Source organism: Myotis brandtii, unplaced genomic scaffold (assembly GCF_000412655.1).
Source record: "Myotis brandtii unplaced genomic scaffold, ASM41265v1 scaffold650, whole genome shotgun sequence".
NCBI lineage: Eukaryota > Metazoa > Chordata > Mammalia > Chiroptera > Vespertilionidae > Myotis > Myotis brandtii.
This window is the reverse complement of record NW_005370517.1, coordinates 221,438-244,107: the sequence shown is the minus strand read 5'-3', so window position 1 is coordinate 244,107 and position 22,670 is coordinate 221,438. Positions and strand designations below refer to the sequence as shown.

Sequence of the window (22,670 nt, the reverse complement as noted above, 5' to 3'; positions counted from 1 at the left end):
ATGCCCTTGACCGGAATCGAACCTGGGACCCTTCAGTCCGCAGGCCTACGCTCTATCCACTGAGCCAAACCAGCTAGGGCGAAAATGCCTATTTTTTTAACAAGGGTTTTTTTCCTCTCACCCTGTCCAGTGTGGCTCAGATTTTAGAGCACTGGACCACCCACTGAAGGGTCTTGTGTTTGAATCTGGTCAAGTGCACATACCTGAATTGCAGGTTCAATTCCTGTCCTGGTTCAGGAAATGCAGGAGGCAACCAATTGCTGTGTCTCTCACAAGGATGTTTTCCTCTCACCCTTCCTCTCCTTTCCCCTATAAAAATCAATGGAAAAAATATTCTCGGGTGAGGATTAACAACAAAAAAAGGTGTGTTTTTCTCTCCCTCTCTCTCCCTTCCTCTCTACAACTGAATAAAAAATACATATATATTTTTTTAAATATTTCATTTTATAAACCACTTGATGCTACTTATAAACTTGATGAAACACATCTAAATGTGCTGTCTTTATAAAATTAATATATTGCTTAATTTTCTAAAAATGTGTTTTTATTGAGCTTTAGATTGAGCAGGAGAGGGCTAGAGATAGAAACATTGATGATTGATCAGCTGCCTCCTGTACTATCCCTACTGTGGTTTCAGCCCAAAATGTGGGCATGTGCCCTGACTGGGATTTGAACCAGTGACCTCTTGGTTCATGGGTTGACACTCAACAACTGTACCACACCAGCGAGGCTCAGTTTCATTTTCAAGTACTTCAAATATTCTGAAATAACACGAAGTATGAAGTAAAGAAATTCCAAAGTTAATTACAGCATGAAATAAGCATAGACCACTCCTGTGTTGTATATATTAAAATGTAATCCATGATGAGAGAAACTGCCAGTTTAAAACTTAAAAATCAGCCCTGACCGGTTTGGCTCAGTGGATAGAGTGTCAGCCTGTGGACTCAAGGGTCCCAGGTTCGATTCCAGTCAATGGCATGTACCTGGGTTGCAGGCACATCCCCGTTGGGGGATGTGCAGGAGGCAGCTGATCGATGTTTCTCTCTCATCGATGTTTCTAACTCTCTATCCCTCTCCCTTCCTCTCTGTAAAAAATCAATAAAATACATAAAAAACAACAACAACTTACAAAATCATTGGCAAAGCAACTAGAAATATGGCTGAAGGTATCCTGTCTCCAATTGTTTGTGAGGTATATTAACTGTTTAGACTTGTGACAATGCTTTTTCATTCAAGGCTTCTTTCCTTGATTAAGTTACCTGAAGTTTTGCTAAAGACCACTGAATTGAATGTGTTTGTCAGTTATTTCTGCATGGATTTCCTGGCAAATGACAAAGCAACATGAATTACTGCAAACCATGCTATATTCACTGCCCAAGCAGTGACTAGCTGTAGTGTCAACTGATTTCTAATAATGTCTTATTTTCCTGCCCTGACCGGTTTGGCTCAGTGGATAGAGCGTCGGCCTGCGGACTGGGGGGGTCCCAGGTTCGATTTCGGTCGGGGGCATGTGCCTTGGTTGCAGGCACATCCCAGTGGGGGGTTTGCAGGAGGCAGCTGATTGATGTTTCTAACTCTCTATCCTTTTCCCTTCCTCTCTGTAAAAAATCAATAAAATATATTTTAAAAAAATTCACTCATTCATGATCTCTAATGATCACGTACGAGATGTTCTTCTTCCAACTAAAGTGTTTTTCAGTCTGTCACATTCATTGGATTTACCTCAGAAATCACTCTTTAGACATATACTGTCCTAAAATATTTTCATCAGTGTTGATTGTATCTGAGGTTTATAAATATTTTCATCAATATAAAATAAGAGGTAACTGGTCAATAAATACAGCACTACATTCTTTGTATTGAGCTATTGTTCTTTGCATACTATTATCTTGAGGGCCTACAGGTTTTCCACAAAGCAACTACCTGTAAATTCTCTTATATTTAACTAGTGGCCCAGTGAACGGAATTTGTGCAGAGGGCGGGGGGAGTCCCTCAGCCCAGCCTGCACCCTCTCCAATTGGACATCCCTCTCACAATCTGGGACCACTGGCTCCTAACCGCTCACCTGCCTGCCTGCATGATCGATCCCAACCGCCCTCCCCTGCAGCTTGATCCCGCCCCCAACTGATCTCCCCTGCCGGCCTGATCTCACCTCCATCTGCCTCTGCCTTCCTGATGACCCCTAATTGCCCTCCCTTGCGGGCCTGATCTCGTCCCCAACTGCCCTTCCTTGCCGGCCTGATCTTGCCCGCAACTGCCCTCCCCTGCCGGCCTGGTTGCTCCCAACTGCCTTCTCCTGATGGCCTGATCTCACCCTCAACGGCCCTCCCCTACCGGCCTGATTTCGCCCCTAACTGCTCTCCCCTGCCTGCCTGATCTCGCTCCCAATTTCCCTCCCCATCAGCCTGGTTGCCCCCAACAGCCCTCCCCAGCCAGACTGATCTCACCCCCAACTGCTCTCCCCTACTGGTCTGATCACCTCTAACTACCCTCCCTGCCAGCCTGATCTCGCCCCCAACTGCCCTCCCCTGCCAGCCTGAGCTCGCATCAAACTGCCCTCCCCTGTCGGCCTGATCGCCCCTAACGGCCTCTACCTCAGCCCCCACCACCATGGCTTTGTCCAGAAGGAAGTCGGATGTCCGGAAGATGGCCAGTTGACCCGGTCTAATTAGCATATTACCCTTTTAGTAGTATAGATTATATAGGATAGGATTGCTTAAATGGGGAGGGGGAAGCCTTCTTCATCAGGAAGAGATGCTCTTGGCAGACAAAAATACATAACCCCTACATCGGGACTGATAGCCAGCCATATGCACTATACTGCCAAACCGGTCATTAAAAAATTGAACTGCTTTCTTACACCTTACACCAAACAGCTGTTGCCCTTAAAACCCCTCCTCAGCCCCCACCTTAGGTTCTGCCTTTGCAGTTCACCCAGATGAGCTTCTGACTGGTCGGTTTCTATGCCAGTCAGCATCAAAAGCTCTGCTTCCTAGGCAGCCATTGGCTCCTCTCACACTTCATCCAAATTTGGTTCTGATTGGTTGGTTTCTATACCAGTCAGCGTCAAAAGCTCCACCTCCTAGGCAGCCATTGGCTCCTCACACTTCACCCAGATTTGGTTCTGATTGGTCGGTTTCTATGCCAGTCAGTGTCTCCAGGCCTATCAATGGAACTGATCAGAGAGGCAGGGCTGATCAGCAGCCCCAGCAGAGGCCAAGAGAAAGAGGCCAGCTGCTGGCCAGGCCTGAAGCGAAAGAGAGGGGGAAGTGCTGATCAAAAGCTGCCATGGAGGCTACGGATAAGACCCTGCCTCTCTCTTTCCAGGCCTCTCTTTGGGCCTGATCCACAGCCCCCTCAGCAGTCACTGCTGTATCAGGGCATCCACAATAGTGGCAGTCAGTGCTGAGTCGCTGTTGCTGGGTAACCACAGCAACCCAGCACTGACTTCCCGTTGGTCGAACCTTCGGTCGTGATGTGATGACCCTGGCTCTTTATATATAAAGATAAGGACAAGTCGGGAAAAGCTTTACCACAATCGCTGCATTCCTAGGGTCTCTCTCCTGTATGTTTTCTTTGATGAACATTGAAACTTGACTTCATAGTGAAGGCTTTCCCATCTTTATTGCATTCATAGTGTTTCTCTTCTGTGTTCATTCTGATGGGTAATGAGATTATTTTTGCACAATGAGAATTTCCCACGTTCAGAACATGAAAAGTCTTTCCTTAGTGAAATCTCTGATGTTGCACGAGGCATATCTTTTTCCTAAAGCCTTCACCACATCCATTGCATTTGTATGGCTTCTCTGTGGTATGAATTTGTTGATGTATACTTAGAGTATTCTTCATGGTGAAGTCCATTCATGGCATATAGTTTATCTGCATATGAATTTGCAGAGGTGCAATGAGCATGCTTTTTCCAGCTTAGCCTTTGACACATTCATTGAATATTTAAGGTTTCTCTTACATATAAGTGCACCAATGTACACTGAGATCACTCTTCATGGTGAAACCATTTCCACATACACTACATACATAAGGCTTCTCTCCTGTATGTTTACTGTTGTCAGATGGCAGGGCTCTTTAAGATGAAGCCTTTCCCACATTCACTACAACATGAGGTTTCGCTCCCGTATGAATCTGCTGATGTACAATCAGCTTGTTTTTCACTGCAAAGCCTTTTCCACATTCACTGCACACATAGGGTTTCTCTCCCGTGTGAATGCGCTGATGTACACTGAGTTTGTACTTCTGAGTAAAGCCTTTCCCACATTCTTTACACATATATGGTTTCTCAGAAGTATGAGTTTGCTCATGGACAGTGAGACCCCCCTTCATGCTGAAGCCTTTTCCACATACATTGCATACATAGGGTTTCTCTCCTGTATGTGCTCGTTGGTGTCTGATGAGAGGGCACATCCAGGGAAAGCATTTCCCACACTCATTACATACATAAGGTTTATCTCCAGTATGAATTCGCTGATGTACAATGAGGCAGTGCTTCATTGAGAAGCCTTTCCCACATTCACTACACACATACAGTTTCTCTAAAGTATGAGTTCTTTGATGTACAGTGAGATCAGTCTTCATGGTGAAGCCTTTTTCACATACAATACATACATAGGGCTTCTCTCCTGTATGTGCTCGCTGATGTCTGATGAGAGTGTTTTTCCAGGTGAAGTCTTTCCCACACTCATTACATATGTAGGGTTTCTCTCCAGTATGAGTTCGTTGATGTAGGATGAGGCCACGCTTCACTGAAAAGCCTTTTCCACATTCTGTGCATGTATAAGGTTTCTCTCCTGTATGAGTTTTCTGATGGGTAGTAAGACTAAACTTAGTAGAGAAGGTCTTCCCACATAGACTGCATCCATGGGGTTTCTCTCCTGTATGAGTGTTTTGATGTTTAGTGAGACAAAACTTTGTAGAGAAGGTCTTTCCACATATATTGCACCCATGGGGTTTCTCTCCTGTATGAATTTTTTGATGGGTAGTGAGACTAAACTTCGTAGAGAAGTTCTTGCCACATAAACTGCACCCATGGGGTTTCTCTCCTGTATGACTTCGCTGATGATAAATGAGCCGAGACTTTTTGATGAATGCTTTACCACATTCACTGCACATATAAGATTTCTGTCCCATGTGAGTTTTCTGATGTATACTGAACTGTGATGGCGTGAGGAAGGTTTTGTCACATTTAGTGCATTCATACTGTTTCAGTTCATTATGAATTCTTGGATGGGCAGTGAGCCTGGACTTTCTAGAGAAGGCTTTACTACATGGACTGCATCCATTAGGTTTTTCTCTAGAATGAACTCTCTGATGATCAGTGAGCAGAGACATTTTCATGAAGGCTTTCCCACATTCAGGGCATATGTGGACTTTCTCAATGTGGTGAGTTCTCTGTTCCTGAATGGCCTGCGACTTATTATTGATGGGTTTGGTGCTGACAGGCAATATAATTTCAGTGTAAAATTGTTCATGGTTAGCATGCAGAATGGGTGTGTCCTCTCCTTTCAACTCAACAAAGTTCTTTATGTTACAGTTTCTGTTTTGGTTTTCAAAACTTAACTTTGATATTGGAAGTTTTTCATGCATCTCAAACATATTGTGATTTTGCTTTAATAGGAAATTACCTTTGCTCTGATTAACAATATCTCCAAACATACTATTTTCACAGCATGTTTCCAGACTCTGAATGCTTCGACTTTGCAAGGGATACTGCAGAGAATCACCAACTGTACCTTCTACTAGGACAGAAGAGAAAAGTGAATCATTCTGTAATCTCTCATAAACTTAGTTTGAAATAAAACATTACAAAATGCCTTCCTGTGGAGTAATTATTTACTGACAAGCCTATGTGTTGTAGAATAAGAAATAAATTTGGTCTATGTCCACAGTACTTGACAATAAGCTTGTTAAACTGTATAATTTCCTAAGTGATAGTATCTTTTGCTAAACATTAAAAAAAAAACACAAACCGTTTTATAACAGTGAGTTTATACTAGTAATACTACAAAGCTTCAGGATGGATCTAGTCACCAGAAAGACCAATTGATTAGTAAATTGGACTTTCAGCTCTACCCACTGACCTCTGAGAAAGGATGGAGGACCTAAAAATTAAAGCTCTATTGAAACCATTTTTTTTTCCCCAGCCGGAGTGGCTCAGTTGGTTGAACATCGTCCTGTGCATGGCTCAATTCCTAGTCAGGACACATATCTGGGTTGTGGGTTTGATTCCTGGTCAAGGAGCAAACAGAAGGCAACCAATCTCTCCTTCTCTCTCACTCTCCTATCCCCCTTCCTTTCTTCTCTCTAGGCATGTCCTTAAGGTTTCCTAGACCCCAAGGTGGTGTTTTCCTTTGTTTTTTCTTTTTATACTTATTCCCCCCCTCCCCTGTCCACAGTATTTCTTAATGGTTTATTTACAAAAGAAACTATTCCTTAGATCAAATATCCATCTTTCATAGTTCAGGAACATGGGACAGTGACAGACTTCCATGGAATTCAACGCAAAGAAATTATATGCATTCCAAGATCACTTTGCACTTTGAAAGATATCTGTCTTCCTCACCCACTCAAAATCTTTCAGAGAATCATAATTTCTGTAGAAATCTATGTATGCCACCATTCTTGGTTTAGCCTCAGCAAACTGACAGAAAGCTGCAACCCCCAGTGATACAATGATGGCTCCAACAATATGATATCGCAGACCTTTGGTCAAAATGCCACGTATCTAGGTTTTGTCAAAGCACTGGAAGACATGGTAGTTATATTCTCCTAGGGAGGCACAGGAAGGAAGGATAGTGGACTGATTCCTCCCATAAAGCCCAAGATGTTTATTTGGGCTTTTGGGGCAAGAACAAGGTTTCCCCTAACCTCAAGGGTCTTCTGGCTCTTATAATAATCAAATACCCTGTATACAAATTTCTTAACCTGCCCTAACCAGTTTTGCTCAGTGGATAGAGCGTCAGCCTGTGGACTGAAGGGGGTCCTAGGTTTGATTTCGGTGGAGGGCACATGCCTGCATTGTAGGCTTGATCCCCAGTAAGGGGCGTGCAGGAGGCAGCTGATTGATAATTCTCTCTCATCATTGATGTTTCTAGCTTCTCTCCCTTCCTCTCTGAAATCAATAAAAATATGTTTTAAAAATTCTTAACCAGATCTGATCAGATCCTGGGTTAGTGAACACATCATGTGCCCAATGGGTGGTTACCCAGATTGCAAGGGGACAGAAGTTCCCAATTTCAGGAATCCTTCAGACCTTCTATTATATACCTACTAGAGGCCTGGTGCACAAAATTCATGCATGGGGGGGTGTCCCTCAGCCCAGCCTGCACCCTCTCACAATCTGGGACCCCTCAAGGGATGTCTGACTGTCAGTTTAAACCTGATCCCTGAGAGATTGGACTTAAAACCGGTAGTAGGACATCCCTCTCAGAATCCGGGACTACTGGCTGCTAACTGCTCGCCTGCCTGCCCGCCTGATCGCCCCAACCACTCTGCCTGCCTGCCTAATCGCCCCTAATCACTCTGCCTGCTTGATCAACACTAATCACTCTGCCTGTCTGCCTGATTACCCCTAATTGCTTGCCTGCTTGCCTGATCGCCCCTAACCATCTCAACATCGCATTAATTATTGTATTAGGACATCCGGAATGATGTCTGGAAGGTCATTCGGCTGTCCGGTCTAATTAGCATATTACGCTTTTATTATTATAGATTAGTCAGTATCCATTATAATAAACTGGTAAATATAAGTATTTCTCTGAGTTCTGTGAGATGCTCTACCAAACTAATTGAACAAAAGAGGGGCTCATGAGAACTTCCAATCTATAGCCAGTTGGTCAGAAGCACAGGTGACAATCAGGACTTGTGTTTGGCATGTAAAGGGGCAATGAACTCTTAACTTGTAGGTTCTGATACTATTTCAAGGTGGATAGTGTGCTATTTGAGTTAAATTTGTAGGAAATCCAAGTTTAATAATTCTAGGTACAGACACTTGAAGCAAAATAATAAAAGTAACCACAGCCCTGGCCGGCTTGGCTCAGTGGATAGAGCGTTGGCCTGTGGACTGAAGTGTTATGGGTTTGATTCTGGTCAGGGGCACATGCCTGGGTTGCGGGCTCGAGTCCCAGTAGGGGGCGTGCAAGAGGCAGCTGATCGATGATTCTCTCTCATCATTGATGTTTCTATCTCTCTCTCCCTCTCCCTTCCTCTCTGAAATCAATAAAAATATATTTTAAAAATAAATAAAAAAAAATAAAATAAAGCAACAACAGTCTGTGAAATGTGGTTAAAGGAGCAATGGAAATTTAAGAAGTGGAGGGAATCAGGATATATAGGGTGGGGCAAAAATAGGTTTATATATGGAAAATGATACAATAATTAATAAATAATAATACAGTAATTAATAAATTATCAAGACCCCAACTAATGGTCTGGCTGGAACATACTGTGTTATGTTCCTACAAAAAGAGGATGGGTACCTTATATTAAAGTGTTAACTCAGCGGGCCCTGACTGATTAGAAGATAAACCTCCGATTCCCTGGAGAATCCCTGCCTGGTAGAAGTGTTTTTATAACTGAGGTCTTAGGTCATACCACAGAGTTTATGTGAACAATGAAATTTATGGCCCAGGACTGTTTTTGTGTGCCTGAGGCTTAGGAAAACACTGTAACCTTTTGATTTTAGGAGCTAGAGACACCAGCTAAATCTGCTTCCCTGGTAGGCAATCCTTCGCATGTGTCCCCAACATCATTGCTGGGAGAATTGAGAAATTTTTTAAGACAATAAACATTTATTATCTGTCTCCATCAGTCAGAAGTCCAACCATAGACTCATTGGGTCCTTTTCTCAAGATCTCAAGACTACACGAATATGTCAGTCAGATTTGGGATCTTATTTGGCACTGGGCCCCCTTCCAAGTTCACTGGTAGTGAGCAGAATTTAGTTCCTGTGGTTGTGGGACTGAGGCTGTCACCTCCCAGAGACAGCATGCTGTGTCCTGAAAGGTGACCCTCTCCACAACATGGCAGTTTGCTTTAAGGTTAATAGGAGAGCACCTCTGCTATTTCTGCTTCTTGTCTCTTAACTTTAGAAACATGATTAGTTCCAACAATGTAGCATGTTTCATGTGACTCCTGAATTTTTTCCTATATAACTTTTATCTTTAGTAACTTTAATCTGTATTGTTTTCCTGTTACAAATTGCAACCATATGTATAACAGTACACTTCCCTCCATGATAATGTCTCCCTTCTACATCACAGGCAAAGTGATCCAGTTCCTCACATTCCATATCCAGTTCTTTGAACTTCCCATTGTTTCACATTTTAAAAGGTCCAAGAAGCTGGCTCAGATCCCTCATTTGTGTGCTCAAAGGCAGCTTATCAAAGAGCCATTCCCACCCCTAAAAGCACAGTTCCAGGATAAACACCCAGTGTTCCACTGGCTATATTAATTTTCCATATAGTAATTTTTACCCTAGGATATGTTTATTATTTATTATATAGTACTTCTATGGAGAACAAAAATAATGATGTCTATTTATTTAAATTTTTTTTGTACTGCTGTTAGCTTTGAAAATATTAGGCTATCAAAATACAAGTTTTTTTAAAAAATACAACAATTACCTCAATTATAGGAGGCAATCACAGGTATGGAAAACATTAAAGAGTGTTTAGGAAGAGGACAGAAACTCTCTAAGCAAGATGATAGTGTATCACAGAGATCACTGAAAGAGAAACTGTAATTTCATGACAGGAAACTTGGTTACCTAGGCCAAGTGTCATCAGAATATGATGGGAAAATAATCAATTTTATTTTTATATCCTAGCAATATACAATTGGAAAATGCAAACAAGAAAATACTTACATTCATTATATCATAAAAAGGAATATCTCACTTAGAAAGAAATTTAAGGAAAGTGTAAAATGTTTATTTTGAAGCTTATAAAATGTTGTGGGGAAAAAAATTAAAGGCCAAATTAGATAGAAAAGCACCCAATGAGAGAAACAGCGATCAGACTATCAATCCCCAGAGGGAAAGTAGAGGAGGGTGGGGGTAAAGGGAAGAGATCAACCAAAGGACTTGTATGCATGCATATAAGCCAAACCAATGGACATGGACAACAGGAAGATGAGAGCATGAGTGGGGGTGGGGGAGGTTGGGGGATAATGGAGGGATGAGGACACATTTGTAATACCCTAACCAATAAAGAAATTTTAAAAAAAAAAAAAAAGAAGAAAGAAAAGAAAAGCACCCAATGATTCTGGACTAGGATGTATGTCATGGTTAAGATGGAATCCCTACCCTGTTGAGATACAGATTCAGTGTAATCCTATCAAAAACCAAGCTAGGTTTTTTTTTCTCCCCAGAAATTCATAATCTGATTCTAAAATTCAAGGGGAATGGAGGGATGAGGACACATTTGTAATACCCTAACCAACAAAGAAATTTAAAAAAAAAAAGAAGAAGAAAGAAAAGAAAAGCACCCAATGATTCTGGATGAGGATGTATGTCATGGTTAAGATTGAATCCCTACCCTTTTGAGATACAGATTCAGTGTAATCCCTATCAAAAACCAAGCGAGGTTTTTTTTTCTCCCCAGAAATTTATAATCTGATTCTAAAATTCAAGGGGGAAATTAAAGGATCCAAAAGTCAAAACTATCTTGAAAGAGAAGAACAGAACTGAAGGATTCACCCTTTCTAATTTAGAAATGGAATACAAAGCTATAGGAATTAAGGCCACAATGAAAATATGTATATATAAAATTTTCCAAAATTCATTGGGCTGATGGTTGCATTACTATATGAATACACTAAAAACCAATTAACTATATCATTTAAATGGGTAAGTTGTATGGTATGTGAATTAAGTCTAAGTAAAAGCATTAAAAATATGATGTATAAACAAAAGCCATTGGAAAATAAATGCACTAATAACATCTAAGAATGAAGAAAAATCTGAATTAGGAAAACTAGGAAGAACGTGATTTGAAGCCGAAATAACTTATAACCTAGTTTTGGCTGGAACTGTACATGTACCATGTGAAAAAATCTTTTCTCACTCATTAAGTAAGACAGTAGAGGCATTTAAGACGAGAGCTCAGCATGTAGGGATGCTAGGCTGAATAGCATTTAAAACATCTAGTGCAGAAAGAGAAACTATAACTTAAAAAGATGATTCCTGCTCTCACACACAAAATGAGAAGTCAGAGGCCAGCTGCCATGATGGTGAGTAAAATATATCAGAAGAAAGTGTACATTAGACCAGCGGTCACCAACCTTTCGGACCTCACGGACCACTGGTTGGCGACTGCTGTATTAGACAATATTGAGGGAGAAGTCAATTTGGGAGTCCATTTCACAGAACAGAAAGAGGGAAATATTCATGGGAATAGGGAAAACGTTAAAAAGTGATGAGAAGTGAGTATGAAGAACCTTGGAGGGAGACGAGCAAAGAATGACATAAATGCAGTTTATCATGGGGGCACAGCATCCAAGGTGGGTTGGATGCTAAGGAGGGAAATCACTATTTTCTAACGGTAGGAAGGCCCAGTAGCAAGAAAGAAGTGATGAATTCAAAGTTCTGACTTTCCAGAAAGGTCTGGAAAGTGGAATTTTATAGCAAGAGAAGTGATAACACAGGTAGAGACACTGTAACGGTGGACAAAGAAGATATGAGAATCTTATGAAGAAGAAAACTCTGCAAATAAAAACAAGATGTAGCCCTGAAGGGTCCTGGGTTAGATTCAGTCAAGTGCACATGCCCAGGTTGTGGGCTTGATCCCCAGTAGGAGGAAGCAGCTGATCAATGATTCTCTCTCATCACTGATGTTTCTATCTCTCTCTCCCTCTTCCTTCCCCTCTGAAATAAATAATGTTTTAAAAAACACACAAACAAACAAGATGTAAATAAAATAAACAGGAGTCAGAGCTCGGGAGAGACAAAAGGGGTATGATTTCCCCTAAACATCTACAAAGAAAAAGCATTCTCATACAAGGAGGGGTGGTTTTAGTTTCCTCATTCACTGTCACAGCTCTGATGCTGCCTGACTAGAATGTGACTTCCCGGCCGCCCGCCTTGCTGGCTCTCACCCCCTCACCTGGAGAGACTAGACAGTGGAGTCCATGCTGTACTGTCCACGGTTCTTCCTCTCGTTCCAACTTGAAGAGCGCGTCTGGTTTGCTGACGTGATACCCTGCTCATGAAAAACAAAAGAAGACTTAGACATACTAAATTGAGTTGGGGGTCTGTCAAGGGAGAATGCTATGTTGCAGGGAATGACCAGGTTTCACATCTGTAACACAAAGACTTTTCTTTCAGGAGAGGAGACATTATACCCTCTTGTCTGGCACAAGAAAAGGATCTGAGATTCTACCATTTCAGAGAACTGTAGTCAGTCTAAAGCAGCGGTTCTCAACCTGTGGGTCATGACCCCTTTGGGGGTCGAACGACTCTTTCACACAGGTCGCCTAAGACCATCAGAAAACACATATATAATTACATATTGTTTTTGTGATTAATCACTATGCTTTAATTGTGTTCCATTTGTAACAATGAAATTGGAGGTCACCACAACATAAGGAACTGTATTAAAGGGTCGCGGCATTAGGAAGGTTGAGAACCACTGTTCTACTAAAGAGTTAAGCAGCTAAGGGGGAAAAATCCACTATCAGGGCGCCTTTTGAGTGACACATGGGAACTGTCCTCACCCACTGACACCAGGTGGCTGTAGGTCTCCATCATCACGTCCCTGTACAGGTCCTTCTGCTCGGAGTCCAGAAGCTGCCACTCCTCCCAGGTGAAGCACTATCAGGGCGCCTTTTGAGTGACACATGGGAACTGTCCTCACCCACTGACACCAGGTGGCTGTAGGTCTCCATCATCACGTCCCTGTACAGGTCCTTCTGCTCGGAGTCCAGAAGCTGCCACTCCTCCCAGGTGAAGTCCACGGCCACATCGTGAAATGTCAGGGATTCCTGTAGCAACTCCATGCTGTGTAATGGAGTGATGTCCTTTAGATGATATGTGTCAAGGTAACACACATTCAAACCTGTAGAGAGTTTTTGTGAGTTTATTAGAGCCAAACTGATGACTACTGCCGGAAAGCAAACTCTAAACAGATTGAGAAAATGCTCTAGAAAATGGCACTTCTGCACTTTATTTTATACATTATAATCAAACTAGAGGCCCGGTGCACAAAATTCATGCACTTGGGGCGGGGGGAGGGTGTCCCTCAGTCCGGATTGCAAGAGGGTACAGGCCAGGCAGAGGGACCCCACTGGTGCACAACTGGGGCCAGGGAGGGATGCAGGAGGCTGGCAAGCTGGGGAGGGACCACAGGAGGGCTCCAGGGTGTGTCCGGCCTGTCTCGCTCAGTCCCGATCAGCTGGACCCCAGCAGCAAGCTAACTTACAGATCAGCGCATCTGCTCACTGGTGGTCAGTGCACGTCATAGCAACTGGTCAACCAGTCAACTGTCTGCCCCATGGTGGTCAGTGCATGTCATAGCGAGCAGTTGAGTGGCCTTAGCATATCATTAGCATATTACGCTTTGATTAGTTGAATGGCCAACCGGACAACTGGACACATAGCATATTAGGCTTTTTTTATATAGGAAGGAAAGATATAAGTGGGTTACATGAAATCCACTGGTAATAGATTAGGGAGGTGGGAAAAAGCAGGGGGGGGGTGTACTTCTAGGGTTGGAAAAAAAGTGAAATGACAAACTCATACTTATTTACATAAGTGGGTATTGAATAATTAACAGTCAACAATTAAGTCAATCAACAATGAGGGGATGTGTGGTCTTTGCTTTGGTGTGATATCTGTGCTTTGAGGGACATAGAAAAATGATATTACTTTGACATTCCAAAGGTATGCTATTATAGATGCAAAATGATAAAAATAGGCTCAGTTAAGGGAAAGACTGACTTTTGTCAGGGAAGATTGTAGCCTAGGACATGACTACTGCCATAAACTGCTTTTAGTTGAAGAGTTTTAATTTCAGACCAATCAACAATTAAATCAATCAACAATGAGGGGATGTGTGGTCTTTGCTCTGGTGTGATATCTGTGCTTTGAGGGACATAGAAAAATGATATTACTTTGACATTCCAAAGGTATGCTATTATAGATGCAAAATGATAATAATAGGCTCAGTTAAGGGAAAGACTGACTTTGGTCAGGGAAGATTCTAGCCTAGGACATGACTACCGCCATGAACTGCTTTTAGTTGAAGAGTTTTAATTTCAGACCATCCTTGTGGTTACTTTAGGTCTCTGATTTTGTAAGGACTCCAAGCAGGCCTCCCCTGAGCTTGACAGGTTTAGTATGTGGCCCATTTTCATCCACATATGGAAGAAATATTAGTCTTTCTGCTCATTTTCACTTTATAGGCTGCATCTATGGAGCTAATGGGGTTTTATTTCCATATACACTTGAATAATTACATGCCTAGTAAAAACAAACTGGGGCAAAATTAGGTTTTCTGTTGTTCATATGGAAAATAATACAATAATTAATAGGTAATAATACAAGAATAAACTGTTTGGTATACTCAGAACTGTTAACCTACTTTTCCCCCACTGTTTTGTAATTGTGCATTCAGTCACCCATGCATTCATCCAATTAGAAATACCTATAATGTTAAGAAGTTCAGCCTGGCCGGCATGGCTCAGTGGTTAAGCTTCGACCTATGAACCAAGAGGTCAGGGTTCAATTCCCGGTCAGGGCACATGCCTGGGTTGCGGGCTCGATCCCCAGTGTGGGGCGTGCAGGAGGCAGCCGATCCATGACCCTCTCTCATCACTGATGTGTCTCTCTTTCCCTCTCTGAAATCAATAAAAATATAAATAAGTAAATAAATACATTTGGAAAAAAAAAAGAAGTTCAATGTTCTTGTCCACCTCACATACACACAAACCATCCAGATGAATGGAAGTGGTTTTTTTTTTTTTTTAATCCTCACCAATAGATATTTTTCCATTGATTTTTAGAGAGAGGGAAAGACAGAGGGAAATATCAATGAGAGAAACATATCAATTGGTTGCTTCCTGCATGAGTCCCCACTAGGTCCCCGGTCTGGGAGGAGCGTGCCACCAATGTACACGCTCTTGACCTGGAATGGAATCTGGGGCCCTTTGGTCCGCAGGCTGATGCTCTATCCACTGTGCCAAACTGGGTAGGGTGGGGAGGTGGGTTTTTTTTATAGGCCTCAATAAATCCATTAATGAAGAAAGGCAAAGATTAAAAAAAATTCAGTCACCTAGAGCATTTGCTTCTGTCCTCTGAGCTAGCAATGGGGAGGCTTCCCCAGTGTGGGGCGTGCAGGAGGCAGCCGATCCATGACCCTCTCTCATCACTGATGTGTCTCTCTTTCCCTCTCTGAAATCAATAAAAATATAAATAAGTAAATAAATACATTTGGAAAAAAAAAAAGAAGTTCAATGTTCTTGTCCAGCTCACATACACACAAACCATCCAGATGAATGGAGGTGGGTTGTTTTGTTGTTTTTTTTAATCCTCACCAATAGATATTTTTCCATTGATTTTTTAGAGAGAGGGTGCACTAACCTTTTGTACCCTCTCTCTAAAAATTAATGGAAAAATATCTATTGGTGAGGATAGAGAGAGGGAAAGACAGGGAAATATCAATGTGAGAGAAACATATCAATTGGTTGCTTCCTGCATGAGTCCCGACTAGGTCCCCGGTCTGGGACAAGCGTGCAACCAATGTACACGCTCTTGACCTGGAATGGAATCTGGGGCCCTTTGGTCCGCAGGCTGATGCTCTATCCACTGTGCCAAACTGGGTAGGGTGGGGAGGTGGGTTTTTTTTATAGGCCTCAATAAATCCATTAATGAAGAAAGGCAAAGATAAAAAAATTCAGTCACCTGGAGCATTTTCTTCTGTCCTCTGAAAAGAGCTAGCAATGGGGAGGCCCTGTCTTGGTATGTTTTGACTCTTCTCTAAATTTCTGTTCAGAAATCTTCAAAAAAATAAAAGTAAAAATTAAGAAATCTGTCTTCAGTCAACTGTGACCCGGAAATGCTGATACCCAACCCTGCAACTTCCTTATGCTTCACCTGTTCTATTGTGACTAATCCTATTTGATAAAAGCCCAGCAACCGAATGGCTGAACAACCAGAATGACTGGTCGACCAGTCGCTATGATGCGCACTGACCACCAGGAGGCAGATGCTCAATGCAGGAGCTGCCCCCTGGTGGTCAGTGCACTACCATAGTGGGAGCTTCACTTGGCTGACAGGGATGATAGGCGCTCCCACAGTGGGCAGATCCCCGCAGGCCACGCCCCCCACCAGTGCACAAATCCCATGCACCAGGTCTCTAGTATTGATATAAGAAAGGTCCAAACGTGTAGATAATTTTAATGATTTCAACTGAGCCAAAGTGAGGACAGTTGCTGGGAAGCAAAAGAATAACGAATTGAGAAAATGCTCTGAGACTGTAAGTTTTGCACCTTATTTTATACATTAAAATCAAAGGAGAAGACATAAGAGAGTTACATGAAATCCATTGATGATAGATTAGGGAGGTGGAAGAAAGCAAACTGGGGAAATCTCTTTTTGGATAAAAAGTAAAATGAATAGACACATAGTTGTTTTAAATAGGTGTGTATAGGATAGTACACAAACAACACAGTAACAGTAACAATGAGGGTTTCTGTGATCTGCTCTGGTGGGAGACTGTGCCCTGAAGGATCTGGAAAAAAAGAAATTACCCTGACATTTCAAAGGTGTTATTCTAGATGCAAAAAGACAATGGACAGGCTCAGTTAAGGTAAAGACTGACCTGTGTTAAGGAAGATACTGGTGTACGATGACTACTAGCCATGACTGGCTTTTGGTTAGAAAGTTTTAATTTCATACCATCCTATGTGGTTACTAAGGCCCCCCATGCAGGCCTCCCCTGAGCTTTTCAAGTTTAGTATGCGGCCCCTTTTCGCCCACGCTGTGAGGAGGAAAATATTCAATGACTGGTACATTTTCTGAGACCTCATGCTGCTGTGTTCCTAATCACAATGCCCACACTATTGTTGGTGTCTCTTTATTTGGTCTCCCGCAAGTATTTATTCTTCAGGACAATAAAGCTTTAGGTTCTAAATGTGGTAAACGTATTCCTTTATTCCAGGGAGCTTAAGTGGAATGATTGAAAAAAAAAAAAAAAAGATGAGGGAAATGACAATATAAGGGCAAAATAATTTTTCCTTCTCTTCTAGGTTCGTTGGCTGGTCTAATAATTAAATTGATATGAGAGATTAACAGGGGGAAATAATAAAAAAAAGTATAATAACATGTAAACCTTTTGTATACATGGAAGTGACCCACAAACATTTCCTGAGAGAGAGAGATTAACATTTCCCAATGTGCAGACCGAAGTGTCACAATGACCCAGTTCTGTCTTTGCAGGGCAAAAGGTGCCACAGAGGGTATGTGGCAAACGGGCGTTGCTGCTTTGATAACTGGGTCTGTAGTTAGTGAACTAGTGAATTACTAGTTAGAAAACAGGATTGGCCCTGGCCGGTTTGGCTCAGTGGATAGAGCATTGGCCTGCAGACTGAAGGGTCCCCGTTTGATTCCCGCCAAGGGCACATGTCCGGGGTTATGGGCTTAATCCCCAGTAGGGGGCGTGCAGGAGACAGCCGATCAATGATTCTCTCTCATCATTGATGTTTCTATCTCTCTCCCTTCCTCTCTGAGATCAATCAAGAAATATATCTTTAAAAATACAAACAAACCCCAATCGGTTTGGCTCAGCGGATAGAGCGTCGGCCTGGAGACTGAAGGGTCCCAGATTCGATTCCGGTCAAGGGCATGTACCCTGGTTTCAGGCACATCCCCAGTAGGGTGTGTGCAGGAGGCAGCTGATCCATGTTTCTAACTATCCCTCTCCCTTCCTCTCTGTAAAAAGTCAATAAAATATATATATTTTTAAAAAACAAACAAGCCCTAACCGGTTTGGCTCAGTGGATAGAGCATGGGCCTGCAGACTGAAAGGTCCCAGGTTTGATTCCGGTCAAGAGCATGTACCTCAGTTGCAGGCACATCCCCAGCAGCTGATCGATGTTTCTGACTCTCTATCCCTCTCCCTTCCTCTCTGTAAAAAAAAATCAATAAAATCTATTTACAAAAAAAAAACAACACATTTAAAACAAACAAACAAACAAACAGATTTCCACCCAGCTGGTGTGGCTCAACGGTTGTGCATCGACCTATGAACCAGGAGGCCCCAGTTCAATCCCCAGTCAAGACACATGCCTAGGTTGCTGGCTCCATCCGCGGTAAGGAGCATGCAGGAGGCAGCCAATCAATGATTCTCCCTCATCATTGATGCTTCTATCTTTCTCTCCCTCTTCCTTCCTCTCTAAAATCAATATAGATTTTTTATTATAAAGAAACAAACAAACAAACAAACAAACAAAAACCAGCAGCCCCGGTCCTAACCTTAAAGAAACACCAGGGGTCCTGCGCGTCCAAAACTTCTCCCTCATCAGCCTCTCGGGATCCCAGACGCGGATCACAACGCCTTATGCATCGGGAACAGGGCCAGACGCTCCCATGCAGGGACCAGCGCCGGGTATTAAACCCCCAACCTGAACCCGACACCGCGATCATCCTAAACGCCTCCGGATTCCTCACAAGTGGGGTCCTGCAGGGAACCCCCGGCAGGACACGGGAGTTAACCTCCACAGACTATTAACCGGGCAGCGACCCCCAGGACACCCCGACCACCGACACCCGCCTCTGGCGTCCAATCCCGTGGCCATCTGGCTCCCCTCAGCTGCCTCCGCCCGGGCTCTTCTCCCTCCCCCTCCGACCCCGGCGACAATTCCATTCTCCACACACCACGCCCACACGCCACCCTGTGAGAAACAAAACTTCGACAAAAACGAAAACATTTCCAGGCACAAAACCACACACTCACCTGAATGTTCCCCCCGGGCCCACCGGGGCCGCGCCAACGTTTTTTTGTTTCCGCAAACGGTTTCGACTGCGGCACTGGTCCTGCTCCGGCTACGGCGGCCTACAAAGGAGGCGTTGGAAGGAACGCAGACAACCACTTCCGGTTTCCGTGGGCAATATGGCCGCGCTCGCATCGTGGACTGGGGGCCGCCATGTTGGAATTCCTGACTGCCGCCCTAGGGGCCGCCATGTTGGGACTCCTGACTGCCGTACAGAAGGCAGCGCCGCGCTGTGGGACCGGGAGCGATTGATGGCGGGAAAATGGAAAGGTACTGAAAGGACCCCGTTTTCTGGCACTTCCACTCTGGTGAGAAACGGGTCCGTTTCCAGAGCTTCGCGATGCAAACACGGTGCGACCTGAGTTGCCTTCAGAGGGCTGCGCCGGGGAGCATAGAAACACGTTTCCTAACGAACAATTAGGAGTTCAGATGTCACTGTCGCAGCGGAAGAGGCGCTGCTAGGGAAGCATGGTGGTCCCTCCTTTGGAAAACTGCTGTTTGAACTACTGTTATTTTTTTTAAATATATTTTATTGGTTTTTAAATATATATTTTATTGATTTTTAAAAATATATTTTATTGATTTTTTACAGAGAGGAAGGAAGAGGGACAGTGAGTCAGAAACATCAATGAGAGAGAAACATCGATCAGCTGCCTCCTGCACACCCCCTACTGGGGATGCCCCCGCAACCAAGGCTCATGCCCTTGACCGGAATCGAACCCGGGACCCTTCAGTCCCCAGGCCGACGCTCTATCCACTGAGCCAAACAGATCAGGGCCTGTTATTTTTATTTATTAACTCATTGGTCACTTTTTAAAAATATATATTTTATTGATTTTTTACAGAGAGGAAGGGAGAGGGATAGAGAGTTAGAAACATCGACAAGAGAGAAACATCAATCAGCTGCCTCCTGCACACCTACTGGGGATGTGCAGCAACCAAGGTACATGCCCTTGACCACAATCGAACCCGGGACCCTTCAGTCCGCAGGCCGATGCTTTATCCATTGAGCCAAACCGGTTAGGGCTACTCTGTTATTTTTAGATAGTCTCTTAGTCTATAGCTGTTTTTATAGCTTGAATAATAGACAAGATAAACTTAACTGTCTGACCTTGCAAGCTAGCCATCTAAAGGGGCTGATACACTGATACTGATACTAATTCCCATCTTCATGACAAGTGTTTGTTCATCCAAGGTTACAGGTGTCTGTATAGATATGATATGTACTCAAAGTTACAAGTTGTCTGTATAGATATGACAGGTGTTTGTTAGATACGATATATACTCAAGGTTACAAGCTGTCTGCCAAAATAACTTACACAAAGAACTAGAAGGATATAAATCAGAAATACTCCCTCTGTTGTTCGTTCAGAATTTGACAGAGGTCATCTGCTCTGAACCTGCACGCAATAAAGATGACTCCTAACAAATGGGCTGATTAAGGTGTCTTGTCCAGCTCGCTGATTTACAACACTAGAAAGGAACAATGGAAGATAACACATCTGGTAAACAGATACCCACTGATAGCTCTGGCCAGAATAAAATTGGTCAGGATATGATATGTACTCAAAGTTACAAGTTGTCTGTATAGATATGACAGGTGTTTGTTAGATACGATATATACTCAAGTTTACAAGCTGCCTGCCAAAATAACTTACACAAAGAACTAGAAGGATATAAAATAGAAATACTCCCTCCTGTTGTTCGTTCAGAATTTGACAGAGGTCATCTGCTCTGAACCTGCACGCAATAAAGATGACTCCTAACGAATGGGCTGATTAAGGTGTCTTGTCCAGCTCGCTGATTTACGATACAACACTAGAAAGGAACAATGGAAGATAATACGTCTGGTAAACAGATACCCACGGATAGCTCTGGCCAGAATATAATTGGTCATAGTGGTTGTGTGTGTGTTCTCCCTTCCTCTCTGTAAAAAATCAATAAAATATATTAAAAAGAAAAACAAAAACATTTTCAGAAACTGGTAGTGTGAGGCTGGCCATTCCCAATTAGGAGAAAAGAACTGCTGGGATGAGTATAACTTGTCATTGTGGGTAGGAACTCAGAAAAAAAGCCACTAGCGTGAGGCCAGTAAAAGTCTGGAATCGATGGCAAAGACGCAACCCGAATCCACCCCATTACAAGGTGATGGAGCTGTAATACAGGACTTAGGGTTTGCAAGAATGTCAAAGGGAGGTGTGCAGTACAGAGGGTGTGGCTCAGATGGTTGAGCAACCAGGAGGCCTTAGGTTAGATTCCCAGTCAGGGTACATGCCCGGGGTAGGGCTTGCAGGAGGCAGCCAATCAATGTTTCTCACAGATGTTTCTATGTCTCTCTCCCTTTCCCTTCCTCTCTCTGAAATATATATACATATATTATTGACTTTTTACAGAGAGGAAGGGAGAGGGATAGAGAGTTAGAAACATCGACAAGAGAGAAACATTGATGAGCTGCCTCCTGCACACCCCCTACTGGGGATGTGCCTGCAACCAAGGTACATGCCCTTGACTGGAATCGAACCTGGGACCCTTCAGTCCGTAGGCCGACGCTCTATCCACTGAGCCAAGCTGGTCAGGGCAATAAAAGTATATTGTTAAAAAATGAGTTGTGCATCAGGCCATTGTTAAAAAGGCATAATCCTAGACCCCAGTTCAGTACTGGGGTTTCTGGTTTAGGGGGTGTGGAATCTGACTAGGGAATTTGCATTCATTTACTTTTCTGAAGCAGGAAGCCTATTGTAGAAAATCATTAGAAACAGCCCTGTATTGGACTTACCTGGTGATCACTTTGTACGTTATATACATGTCTAATCACTAATTTGTATACTTAAAATTAGTATAATGCTGTATGTCAACTGTTAATGAAAAAAAGTTTTTTTAACATATATTTACTTATTTCAGAGAGGAAGGGAGAGGGAGATAGAAACATCAATGTTGACAGAGAATCATTGATTGGCTGCCTCCTGCACGCCCCCCACTGGGGACCAAGTCCCCAACCCTGGCTATGCCCTGACTGGGAATCAAACCATGACCTCCTGGTTCATAGTTTGATGCTCAACCACTGAGCCAACGTTGGAACCGCAACCCAAGCACCAGCCCAGGGTCCTGGGTGTCCAAAGCGTCAGTCTCATGAGACCCTTAGGACCACAGACACTGATCACACACCTGATTATTCCCAAACCTGAACCAGGTGCCCTCATGTGATGACCGACCACCCATGGCCCATCATCATTAAGCCCTATATTGAGTCCTGACACAGAACCTGACACTGCAATCATCCTAAATGGCACCTCCATCCATTAAAAACAGAGTGGCCCGCAAAGACCATGATAGTAGGGACACGGTCATTGATCTCTACAGACCCTGAATCGCCTGATGACCCCAAATGTACCCCAACCACAGACAGGTGTATCACCTCCTTCCTTGCAAATACCTTGGTGCTCCTTTCACCTGACCCCCCATGATAATTCCATAGGCCAGGTACACCACTTCCACCCTGTGATGTCATGTACCCTGTTAGAGACAAACCTCATCTGAGACAAAAATTTTTCTAGAATTTTCAAAAAATGAGAACACATTGTTTAATGTGGTAAAATACACATAAATTTTTACCATTTTACAAAATATATTTTTATTGATTTCAGAGAGGAAGGGAGAGGGAAAAGATCGAAGCA

At 43.1% G+C, this 22,670-nt stretch overlaps 4 protein-coding genes across 8 annotated transcripts in view; all 4 read right to left on the bottom strand.

Moving 5' to 3' along the window:
• LOC106723592 (zinc finger protein 613-like) overlaps positions 1-19,053 on the bottom strand; it is a 23,178-nt gene extending 4,125 nt beyond the window's left edge. Inside the window, exons 1-5 of one of the 2 annotated variants that reach the window (XM_014528784.1) lie at positions 18,960-19,053; positions 12,864-13,064; positions 12,114-12,209; positions 5,637-5,747; positions 3,346-3,658 (exon numbers count right to left, since the gene is read on the bottom strand). In XM_014528784.1, coding sequence (XP_014384270.1) covers positions 3,654-3,658; positions 5,637-5,747; positions 12,114-12,209; positions 12,864-13,005 — 354 coding nt within the window. In that variant the 5' untranslated portion in view covers positions 13,006-13,064; positions 18,960-19,053 and the 3' untranslated portion in view covers positions 3,346-3,653. Of the gene's footprint in view, positions 1-3,345; positions 3,659-5,636; positions 5,748-12,113; positions 12,210-12,863; positions 13,065-18,959 lie in introns of those variants that run through there. The other variant, XM_014528783.1, reaches the window with a different exon arrangement.
• Positions 1-22,670, bottom strand: part of LOC106723804 (zinc finger protein 883-like) — a 139,348-nt gene that overhangs the window by 17,282 nt on the left and 99,396 nt on the right. The gene's annotated exons all lie outside the window — the stretch shown is intronic.
• The window catches only part of LOC102242028 (zinc finger protein 350-like), a 116,140-nt gene that overhangs the window by 80,353 nt on the left and 13,117 nt on the right, over positions 1-22,670 (bottom strand). The gene's annotated exons all lie outside the window — the stretch shown is intronic.
• On the bottom strand, positions 3,657-5,630 carry LOC102259953 (zinc finger protein 615-like). Its single transcript, XM_014528776.1, has one exon. The coding sequence runs from the start codon at positions 5,605-5,607 to the stop codon at positions 4,084-4,086; it is 1,524 nt and encodes a 507-aa protein (XP_014384262.1). The 5' UTR covers positions 5,608-5,630; the 3' UTR covers positions 3,657-4,083.